The 12,214-nt window shown below is 40.3% G+C and overlaps 1 protein-coding gene across 1 annotated transcript in view; it reads left to right on the forward strand.

The window, feature by feature from the left end:
- Nucleotides 1-10,180, forward strand: part of LOC135224596 (RAD52 motif-containing protein 1-like) — a gene marked incomplete at its 3' end in the record, with an annotated part of 57,436 nt that extends 47,256 nt beyond the window's left edge. The window contains 1 exon segment of the mRNA XM_064263738.1: nucleotides 10,036-10,180. Coding sequence (XP_064119808.1) covers nucleotides 10,036-10,180 — 145 coding nt within the window.
- Between the last annotated feature and the right edge of the window lie 2,034 nt (nucleotides 10,181-12,214).

A 12,214-nucleotide genomic window follows, 5' to 3' on the forward strand; every position in this document is an offset into this window, starting at 1 on the left:
GTGGCAGGAATAGGAACGATTACCGTTCTAGAACCAGATTTTCTCTGTCGCGGTAGTGTCAACATACGTTGTTGCTACCTCCTGACTTGATTTTCGTTTTTTCATCGCCATCGACCTTCTGGGCTGTCTTTTGCAGGGAAGTACTGGGTCTTTGGTTTGGCATACGCTTTTATTAACTTTTTAATGAATTTGGCTTCGAAATTTCGAAGAATATATTACGTGAAACTACCGAATTTTTCGGTAGACACTCTTATATTTTGCAATAAGGGAAATATTGATATTTTTTTTTCACTAATACGTGTATAAGTGTTAGAACTTGATGAAGGAATGTAAGATCTAACTTCCTACTTTAGGAAGTCAGAAAGCATATAACTAGATACGCTTCCTTTAGAAGCTTTAAGAGCTCTCGTACTAACGAGCAGTTAGAGTATTGACAATACTAGTAGTTGTTGCATCCTCATCACCTTCTTACTCCACAGAATCTACAAATTCATATGTGCAAATTTGAAGATAAATGGATGGAGCTCAAAAGGCGAGCTCTTAAAAGGTAAGAAGTGAATATAGTGTTCCCAGTGCAGTGGAGGGTGCGTCTGATCGGCTCCGTAGCGCTTCCAGGCCTAGACCTCTTCCAAACTCCCAGACCCAGTGGAGGAGGAAAGTCGACAGCTGCAGGAAGGTTAGGGAGAACCCCCACCGGTCAGGCGTCCCCTCGGCAGGTTCTGTAGAACGTACCAGACTGCCAAGGATAGCCATTGATAAGGCATCCTTAAAAAAGTACGTCTCTTCATCTTACATCCGAAAAGACGAAGAATGTATGTTTGGAGTTTCGATGATCTAGCGCGTTCTCTGAAAACTAAGAGAACACTGAGCAAGAGCCAGCCGCTGCCAGGAAGCCGCGTTCCAGCAAGCTAGCGTGAGCTACGTTCCAATAGCCAGCAGCGAGCCGCGTTCCAGCTAACAGACTAGCGTGAGCCGCTTTCCTACAACCAAACGCGAGCCGCGTTCTAGAAAATTTTTCTTGGCGCAAGGCGCCTTCAAAGAGACGAAGCGCCAGCCTGGCGCAAATTGCGCCAGAAAAACAGACGGCTAGAGCCAGGAGCCTTATAGTAGATTGGCAATCAGAACGATCCTTCCATTGAACGTTTCCGGCAAGAGGCTCTTTCTAAATGGGTCTAGTAGGCGCTCGGAACTATCAGGGCGCACGGAACCTTCCACGCAAGCGGAACGTTCCAGGAGTGAGTCTCCTTTCTAGCGTGCGGAACATTCCAGGCGCGCGGAACTATCCAGGCGCTAGGCGTTAGGCGCAAGGAGCCAGGCGCCAGAATATTCCAAATCTTCTTATGAGAGAGAGGTCAGTCGCGAGGCTCCTCTTTGAGTTTTTAACTTGAGCAACTTTCCCCTGGCAAAGGTGCAAGATGTCGCACAGGCGGCCGTCGCTTTTGCCAGAAGGATTCTGATACTAAGAGAAGCCATTTTTTCATTATTCAGAGGACTCTCTCCTTCATTCATGCTCTTCCCTTGTTATGAAGAGGCAAGAGCTTTGGGAGTTTTCTTATAAGAATCTCATCGACGTTTGGGTATGATGGCGGATAGGAAATATCTACTTCCTTCCGTAAACACTACAGATGAACAGGAATTCTGTCTCTTCCACGATTTATGAGGAAATCACGAAGATTTAAAGAGTTCCTGGATTAACTTCCTTCCTTAAGGAGATATATATACTCTTTCTATCGTTCTATTAACGAAAAGAACGAAGATAGTAAAAATTTTTCCTTTCTCTATCTGCCTCGGCAGGGAAAGAAGGTAGTAGAGTATGCTGTATGAGAATACGATACGGCAAATCATAAGCACATACCGTAGTTACTTCTTTGGTGAGCAACTCAATTACCAGTATTCTTCCAGGAATTTCCTAGGAAGGACTACGCTTAAAGGGATTGTTAAGACAACACCTACTTAGCTTCTAGATTTATCGAAGTCTTGTTTCGCTTAAATATGCATTATAAGAACTTCCTGAAGTTCGATAATAATTTTATAAGATTCCTTTATTAAATGGAGTAGCTGGCAACTCTGGAAGAGTAAGGCCAGTCGGCTAACGAGACTGCTATCGCTTAAACACCAACGCAGTATCATGTAGGTGTCGGTCATGAGTCGTCGGTTACATGTCTCTCTCCTGCGGGATGGAATGACTAACCGTGTCTCTCCCCTACAATCGTGGTTTTAGCCTCGGATTGAGGGGATAGTTAAGCAAACATAAATAAAATATTGTCTGCCTTTTGCTAAGAAGCTTTCAATAAGAAAGATATTACTACATTTCAATGCTGTTTACCGTAGGTAACATTTTTAAAGGATTCTAACGCAGCGGAACTTTATATTGTATAATGCTCTCATGCTTACGAAAGCATGGCTTATTATAGTACATGCTTAGTGAGAAGATGAATGTAGTAGAGAATTCACTTTAAGACTACGGTATGGTCAAGTCTTATGCACATACCGAGGTTAACTACAGAATTCCTAGTATCCTTACAAAGGTTTCCTAGATTAATGCTGTTTACCACAATGTGACAGTATTATAAAGGATTTTAATACGGCAGAGCGCGATATATATAATTCTCTCATCCTTTCGAGAAACGCACACAACCTTTTTAGAATCGGATATTGATCAAGAGAAGTTGGGTGAGTCGGATGGAAAACATTCTCTTAGTGGCAGAAGTTGTTTCCGTGATTGGACTATACTACGTATATAAAAGTTTTTTCCCCACTAAGAACGGAATTAACATGTGAGGATGTCGCGGGTACCATAAAGGCATAGATGTTATGGCACAATAACCTAAAAAGAACTAGAAGGAAGCGCCAGCCTGGCGCAAATTGCGCCAGAAGCGCCAGCTGCGCCATCCAAGATATTTTCTCGTTTTAGGCAAGTTATTAACCTAGAGGTCCGTAGCCTCTCAGACAGCAGGCTCGGTAACGGCAAGATTCGTTCCTGATTTCGTTACCCATTTAATCGAAAAGGGGTCGCTTACAAGGAATGATGAAATGATTTATTTTAATCACTTAGGCCAATTCCACGACTCTCTCATATCGCAAAGAGCATCGAGAATCTCTTTTTTTTTTTCGCACCTGTTCGCGTTAACAAAAGAGAACCTATTTGGGAACAGACACGGAACGTAACGATCCTTAAGAGGTTCGATGCAAGATTTTGCATGTCCGTGAGAACCTTCTCGATCGAAGATAATAACTGTTAACGTATGTCTAACATTTATTGAAAAGAGTTGTGAGAACCTGCGGAAAGTCTTCTTCATAGATCTCTTTGTAAGGTAGAAGACGAACAGGCTTCCTTTAGACTGCTTCCTTTTCCTCAAACCAAGAGAGGTAGCAATATAAGACATCTTTAAATTTAAAGAAGGGGAATAAACTTTAGTCTTTTTTCCCCTAGTTATAAATTCTTAACAGATATTAAGATAAATGGGCGTCAAAGGAAGAGAGGATGTATGCTTCATTTTGGCCTTAGAGAGGTTGGATTCACAGAAGTCACGTTCTTCTCACAGCATGTTTCGTAAGGCTTTTCCAAGAGTATCTGGATATTCTATCAGAATCTATTATAAATAGACCTAAAAAACCTCTCCACTCTGAGTCTGTCGGCGTGCAGACTGACCAGAAGTGGACATCAACGAGAGGTTTTTTCAAGGTAAATGACAATAGTCATGGCTAAGACATAGAATTGCTGCAGATCGTGCTAGATGGAATGAGGAAACTGTCCTCTTCCAATACCTCTATGAACCACATAGCGAGGTTTTTTCTTCACTTTCAGAGGGAAGAATCACCTATGTATATATCTGCTATCAAAAAGCGCAGTAAAAGGCTATACTCTGTCTCTACAAGGGGAATTAGAGATAACAGAGGATTAAGATCTTCGGGATCTTATACGATACCGCAATACGACAAGAGTAGGATATCATGTACTTCGAATGGGATCTTTTTGTGGCCACAGATTCCGTGTTCCGACAAAATGGAACTGCTCCTCATCAAACTTCTTTGAGGAAGTTTATGAAGGAATTCTTTGTTTCTCTTAGCCCTAAACAACCAAGAAGACAAGTGAATTTTTTGTGCATTGGAATCTCGCATCAGATTCAATGGAGACTCGGCAATGGGTTCTTGCCAGCATAGTATGTCTGGCAAAAGAACTAAATCCCTCTATTCCTGACGCAACGCTTTCAGATAGAAGTTTCGTTGCCCAGGCAGGGTACTTACATTTTCATCTACAGAAGAAGAGATGGTTTAAACGTTTGCCTACAGAGTCTTCAGGGTGCGATGAGAGCTCAAAATGCTTCCCAGAAGGATACAATAAGAGCTAGAAATCAGGGTTCCGCCCAATTTCAGCTCAGAGTCTCCTTCGACTTCCAGACTCCTTCCCTTCCTTCAGGCAAGGATAGGGAAGATTCTGCAACGAGGAACCTCATCAACATGTAAGAAGAGATCTCGTTAGCAAAAGAAGTGTTCACGAAGGAGCCTCCTTGGAGGAAGACTCTTCTCTCTTGTATTGCTAGATATCCTGTCATCTACTGGGTGTAGCTGACTAAAATCACCTCCCCTTGCCAGGGGCCAAAAGCTCAAAGGGGAAGAATTTCTTCCACCCTTCTCCAGTCTCCTGATAAACTATGTGGTTGTTCAGGACTCTCGAACAATGTAGCGCCAGCCAGGTGCCAAATGCCAATACAGGCGAAAAACGCCAGAGGCGGACAGTTCCAAGGAACACTGTCATGGTCAGATACTGAGAAGGAGCGGGCCTCCAACCTGGCGCAAATGCGCCAGAGGCGAACAAATCGGACAGATATAAGAGTGTCCGATGTGGACATCGCCAGACAGCCTAGAGACTCTTCCAAGCTCGAAGCTCCAGCAAGTGTGGAGGAGCCAAGCCAGGCGCGAGGCGCCAGCCAGGTTCTAGGAGCCAGCCAGGCTCTAGAAGCCAGCCAGGCGCCATCCAGGTGCCAGGCTCCTTCAAGGCTAGGCTCCAGTCAGGATTGAGGATCCATCCAGGCGCAAGGCTCCTTCCCAGTAAAGAGAAACCTAAAGCTCTGTCATGTAAGAGGGCTAGTCCCATTGATATGATACAGGTAAGGCTCTGCCATGTAAGTGGGTCAGCCCCCATTGGCACGATCCGAGAAGGCTCTGTCGTGTAAGCGGGCTAGCCCCCATTGACATTGATCCAGAATGGGTTTGTCAGTCATAGGTCCCTACCTCGCTGAAACTCTTGAGGCATGCAGACTCATAGACAGTAATCATGAAGTCTTCTGCCAGGCTCCAGGTGCCTTCCAGGCGCAAGGCGCCAGCCAGACGCAAGGCACGCCAGGCGCGAGGCGCTAGCCAGGAAGGAGGAGCCAATCAGGCACCAGCCAGGCGCGAGGCGCCAGCCAGGCGCGAGGCGCCAGCCAGGCGCGAGGCGCCAGCCTGGCGCAAGGCGCCATCCAGGCGTGAGGCTCCGCCAGGCTCTAGGCGCCATTCAGGCGCAAGGCTCCAGCCAGGCGCGAGGCGCTAGACAGGCGCTAGGCGCCTGCCAGGCACGAAGCGCTAGCCAGGCTCCAGGCTTCACCCAGAAGAGATCTGTATCAAAGAACGCCCTGACCTTCTTTGAGACATTGTGATCTCCTAAGCACTTGATAAGTGCATTGATGATTCCTTCAAACAGCTGAGAATTAAAAGTGCATGAAGTGCGAGCTTTTCCGAATTCTTGTTCTTTCCCTAACAATATGTCATGCCAAAGGACATATTAGCTGTCACATACATGAGATGCAACTCTGTGTTGACTTCCCATTATCCGAAGGATGTCAAGATAACCTTCGAGGGATCCTTCTCTCTTGGTTGATACGTGTCTGCGGATACATTGCTGGGATAGGGAGCAGATACTGATCCTTAACTAGCGAGTTAAATTTTATTTAATGTCGTGTTTTTTCTTTGGGTTGTTTGAAAGGAGTTTGTAGATAACTCTTTTCAACTTAAGCACTAACCCTCGTGTTAGGATCAGGTGATCGGGATCGGTGTTGTGCTCTTTAATTATGCCACTAGGCATAGGCATATTGTCATGTAAGAGGCTCTGTCGAGTAAATGGATAAGACCCCATCGACAGACCCACAAGAACTCTTAGCCATAGGTCACATCCTCGCTGAGGCTCTTGAGCGAAGCAGATTCCTAGGCATTAGCCATGGAGTCTTCCGCCGCTGATCAAGTAGGAACCAAGGTTTTATTTATTTATTACCGACAACGTATGTTGTTTACCTGTCTATTCAGTAAATAGTTGTCTCTTTCCCACCACCAAGGGTGTCAATCAGCTAAGTATATATCTGCTGGGTAAGTTCCATGTACAAAAATGATATTGTTAAGATACAATAAAGTTTTGTACATACTTACCTGGCAGATATATACGATTGATGGCCCACCCAGCCTCCCCTCAGGAGACAGGTGGAAGAGAAAATCTGGTTCTAGAACGGTAATCGTTCCTATTCCTGCCACCCAGCGGCAGGGGGGGTAGATCACCTGACCTACCTGCAGCGTGTGCCGCGAAATTCGAATTTCTGTCGGGGACGACGGAGTCTATAGCTAAGTATATATCTGCCAGGTAAGTATGTACAAAACTTTATTGTATCTTAACAATATCATTTTTAAAAGATCTACTGTTTTCCTCCGGTAGTAACTATCGCGATCTGCCGATTTGGGAAAGCATAGACGGCACGCTAATTTTATACCGCGTGTATGATGCGACCCCTTTAAAATTAGCTTCAAAATTAGGTTTCAAAAGTCGCATAATATGCGAGTATATAGGGAAGGCACTTGCTTCTTGAAAAATTTTAGGCCTGAAGGAAGCTTCCTATATGTTAAGGGGTTTCTTTATTAGGAAACATGGCCTCACTGGGGATTTTATCAGATAATCAGGCTAAATTAATGTACAGTCTTTGCATAAGAGATTACAACTTTCAACCAACGCTCATTAAATTTGTAAGTAATCCAGGACCATCTTCGTCACCAGGTACTGTAGGAGGGGACTGTAACCAAGAGTTGTCCATTTTTGTTCCTAAGTGATTTCAAGTTCAAGAATTGCTTAGTTTCTCCTGTAGAGCTCTTGTAGCCGCAGAGCAACTGATTTTCAGAATTTCTAGTGCTTGGTAGATTTGTCTCTTATTCTTCTGTTAGGAGGAAATCAACTCAAACTACAGAATTGCATGCATTTCCACTAACTTGTGCATCTTCTTAACTGCTTGGAGATGTTAGAATTTCCCCTCCCAATAAGAGTATCTTCAAGGTTTCATAGGCTCTGTCCTTAATCAAGTGGAGAACAACAGTGACCTTGTGTCAGAACAGAAATTGTAGAGGAAATAAATTTTCAGCACATGGAACTTGGAAGATATCAATGTTTTTCTGCTTTCTTAGAGATAGACTATTTTGTTGTCTACCTTCAAGGTTATCGTTCCATACTTTCCCTAGTATTGCATCATGTGCTTTTAGATCTTGCTGAGGATCAGCACCATAACGTGCTCAGATTGAAGCCCCTTCATCTCTATATCAGTCTCTCTCAGGAGTTTAGATGCAGTTCTAAACTGTGTATGAATTATTTACTATGAAACCTTTTATTTAGCACTATTGGCAGTTAAAAGAATAAATTTATTGCAAGCACATTTCTTTAAGCTATTGTAAAGGGAATGCTATTTTATCTTTTGCCTTAGAGCAGAGAGTGATGGTAAGGCTACGTTTTTCAGAGAACTGTAAGAATTCCAATATAACCTTATTGGGGAAGAAGAGGAAATACTTCTCTGTCCTGCTGAGGCAAATAAAACTTAATCAAACAGGTTAAGCCTGGAAGAGGTAGTTATCCTTTTAGAAACCTTGGATTTTCCCAAAAGTTAATCCTGGAAGAGGGAAAGTTAACCTTTTGTGTTGTGGTTTTTGGAAACCTAGATGTCGTTGTCAAAGGTTAAGTCTGGAAGAGGCAAAATTAACCTTTTGTTTTGTTTTAGAAAACCCAGCTGTCTTTGTCAATGGTTAAGCCTGGAGGAGACAAAGTTAACTTTTTGTTTTGTGATTTTAGAAATCAGAGAATTCTTTGTTGAAGGATGATCGGTCTTTATTAAAGGCCGAGCCTGGAAAAGGCAAAGTTAACCTTTTCTTTGTGGTTTTAAAAATCTAGAACATCTTTGTCAAAGAACACAAAGTCCTCTGTGACGTATTTGATTAGGCTAGTGCATGAGAACCAGCTCCTTATCTTCTGCCTTTATTGAAGGATTCATAATGTGAGTAGCAGTTGCAACTTCATTTAATGTTAAGTCAATTTGTTGCTTCAGGATAGGATTGATGTGGTGCAGTAGAAGTGCAGTTTGGTTTTACCCGCTCACTACCTTAAGTATGTAGAATTGTGTTTGAAAACAGTGAAGCCCTTAGTCTGCTACTAGTATTAGTCTTTTAACTGAACCAAAGAAAGACCCATCCTCTAGGTTCTTTTGTTTAAATCCCAGTTTTTAATATTTTGGGGAGCATGAAGGTACAAATTTTGTATGGGAGCATACCTTTACATCATAAAGGTATGTATTTATTTTAAGTGACTCGTTTTATAGGGTTTTTAGACCCCGGCGCATGAGTTCCCTCATGCTGCTTCTGTTTCATTCTGGCTGAATTGAAGTGGTTTTTGCCGCAAGGCTGCTCTTTGCTGCACATGCATGAGAGCCTTGCTCCCTGAATGGAATCCAATTTCTGGTGGTAGTAAAATCCAGAAAGTATTTCGGATCGGGTAAGAATGTTTTGGGTTTCATAGAAGAATCCTTTAGCTCGAGTGGCTGAGTGATTTTTCTCTAGCTGCACTACCCACCATCCTCTTAATGTGAGAATCAGCTAACTAGCAGCAGGTAAGATTCACCTCAAATAATATAAATTTTCATAGTAAAATGCACTATTTGGATACTTACCTACTGTTAAAATAGACTCCAACCAGCCCCACCACAACTTCGTGAGCTGTCAAGGAGAATTCTGACCAGAGCTAAAACATTTGAAACACTTGGTGGAGAACAGGTGAACTAGCCGGTCATCCAGGCAGCCATTTGATTTTTTGTTTGAATTCCGACTTGCCTAATTGGCGTGGAGATGTAAACTAACTTTAACATTAGGTAAATATCCAAATAAATTATATTGTGAAAATTTATATTTTTTAAGTTAAATGCTTCCATATAAACAAAAATTATAATTCATTTTTAAAATTGGAGGGAGTGTTGTATGTACAAGGGTCTTATATGCCTTCAAACATAGTAGACCACAAAGTAATTAATCAAGAGGGAAAAAAATGAAAGAATTGAGGTATAGGTTTGTATATGTATGGAAGTGCAAATGAAGTTGGCTTTGCAGTATTTTTGTATCTCAGAATATTGCAAGAATAGTTCTGCCTTTTGTATTTCATGGCAGATATACTTTTACCATTTGTTTTGACCTTCATGAAATGTCAATAGTCCAAAACCTGAAATATACATTCTCTGCCACTGCTCAGTATACATTAATTTTTGTGCACTTTCCCTAGCTGATCCTGCAGTTATCTTGTTCATTACATATTCATTAATTTAATTATATCATGGTTTCTTGAGTCAGAAAAAAGGTGAAAGAACTAATTTCATTACTAACACCAGAGGGGGAAAATCTTATATAAAAACGGTAATGATCTAGTGCTTTCTCATACAAAAAATGGTTTTCATGTAGAAGAAATTACCTGTAAAGCAGTCCCCGGGTTACAGCGTTCTGACTTTGCGACACTTGGCTCACAATGCCGTAATCTGGTTTTATGGTGTTGTAAGCCCCAATTATTCCCATTAATATTATTATGCTCTGGTTTACAGCATTTTTCTGGTTATGGCAAACTGCCATAAACAGGGGACTGTCTGTAGTTCCTTAAGAGAATAGTTTTAATGTAATGTTCTCATCTGAATAAATTGTACTGAATGTACTGTACAGTATGCTAATCTTAGTGTTTAGCTGCTCTATATAAAACACTATGCAAGATACTATTTTCAGGTTTGCCATGCATGCTGCTATGAAATCTGCTTTTTCCAAATTCATAATTATTGTCTTGAGCAATGGAAAAGTGACAGTTGAAGTTGATACAACAAAGCAAGAACCTTTGATATATGATTCTGCTTGGGATAAGCCTGTCGTGAAGGTAAGAGCTACTTGCTATTTAACCCCGTCTTGACAATAACATTCAAGTTGATTAGATTTGATGTGATTACAGTGTAGTATTATATTTATTTTTAAAGACTAAAAGAGACTAATGAATTTATATCGCTTAGTGGTAGGTTTTTATTTGCTGTACGTTGAATACTGGACAATATTATCGATTTTGACCATGGACTATAGGATGAAAGTTTTGGAAACAGGTTAAGAACAATTATTGCTGAAATTAAAAGTGGTCAATATGACGCAGTGCTAAGAATTTCGACCATGGTGCTTATAGGATATTTGGCAGAACAACAGAACTAAAGGAAATTAAATCAAGTGTTAGATTGTGGTGTTTTTATTTTAAAAATGTTACTTTGAAGTAATATTGTGTCCTTGAATGGTTTCAACTACCGTATATAACAATGGGCACTAGATGAGTAACTAAAAATGGCACATTTCTAGAATGCGGCAGATACAAAGCAACGCACAAAATTAAGCATGTATATTCTATTTCATTTTTTAGTTTTCACTCGGCCAACTATGAATATTAAGTTCCTTAAAGGAAATTTTGTCAGAATCTTCAACATCTTTACTCAATTATTTTTTTAATTTATTAAACAGATCCAAAATACAGTGGTCTGATTAAACCATTTATTAGCTCTTAAACGCTGAGCGGCTATTTCCCAAAGTGTCTCTCGTATGCCGGCAGCGTTCGGGAGTTAGCGCCAAAGCGGAAAAAAAGCTTTTTTCAAAAAATCACAGCACGCTTAGTTTGTAAGATTGAGTTGATTTTTGGCTCCTTTTTTTTGTCATCGCCTGAAGTTTAGTATGCAATCATCAGAAATGAAAAAATATCATTATGATATATAAGTATTGGAATATATGACAACGTAAAAAAAAATTCATATATAATTGTATACAAATCACGCTGTGAGCAAAACGGACATAAAAAAAGTGTTTTTCAAAAATTCACCATAAATCGAAAGATTGTCCTAGAGACTTCCCGTTTGTTGCAAAATGAAGGTAATTGATTGAATATTACTAGACTGTAAGTGTTTTAGCTTACAATTGCATTTTTCAACCATTTCGGTAGAGTTAAAGTTGACCAAAGGTTGAATTTTGTCTATTTATCGTGATTTATATGAAAATATTTCAAAACTCATAAAAGCTACAACCGTGAGCTACTTTTTGTTGTATTCTACATGACATTGCACACATTTTCATGTATAACACTTTATGTAAGGCCTAATAGAAAACGGTGCAAAAAATACAACAAGGTGACTAAAGAAATTCGGAGATTTTCAGCAGAGTTACCGTGCGCGGAGGGATGGAAAAAGTTTTTTTCAAAAATTCACCATAAATCGAATGGTTGTGCTAGAGACTTCCCGTTTGTTACAAAATTAAGGTAATTGATTGAGTATTACTAGACTGCAAGAGTTTTAGCTTACAATTGCATTTTTCTACCATTTCAGTCGATTTAAAGTTAACCGAAGGTCGAATTTTTTCTATTTATCGTGATTTATATGGAAATATTTCAAAACTGATAAAAGCTACAACCAGGAGTTATTTTTTGTTGTATTTTATATAACATTGCGCACATTTTCATGTATAACACTTTATGTAAGGCCTAATAGAAAACTGTGCAAAAATTACAACAAGGTGACTAAAGAAATTCGGAGATTTTCAGCAGAGGAATGGAAAAAAAGTTTCTTTTCAAAAATTAACCATAAATCAAAATATTGTGCTAGTGAGTTTCAGTTTGTTGCATATGACGGTAATTGATTGAATATTACTAGACTGTAAGAGTTTTAGCTTACAAATGCATTTTTTGACCATTTGGGTTGAGTTAAAGTTGACTGTGAAGGTCGAATTTTTTCTATTTATCGTGATTTAAATGAAAATATTTCAAAACTGATAAAAGCTACAACCATGAGTTATTTTTTGTTGTATTCTACATAAAATTGCGCACATTTTCATGTATAACACTTTATGTAAGGCCTAATAGAAAACGGTGCAAAAATTATGACAAGTGACT

This window comes from Macrobrachium nipponense, chromosome 12 (assembly GCF_015104395.2).
Source record: "Macrobrachium nipponense isolate FS-2020 chromosome 12, ASM1510439v2, whole genome shotgun sequence".
In the NCBI taxonomy this organism is placed as follows: Eukaryota; Metazoa; Arthropoda; class Malacostraca; order Decapoda; family Palaemonidae; genus Macrobrachium; species Macrobrachium nipponense.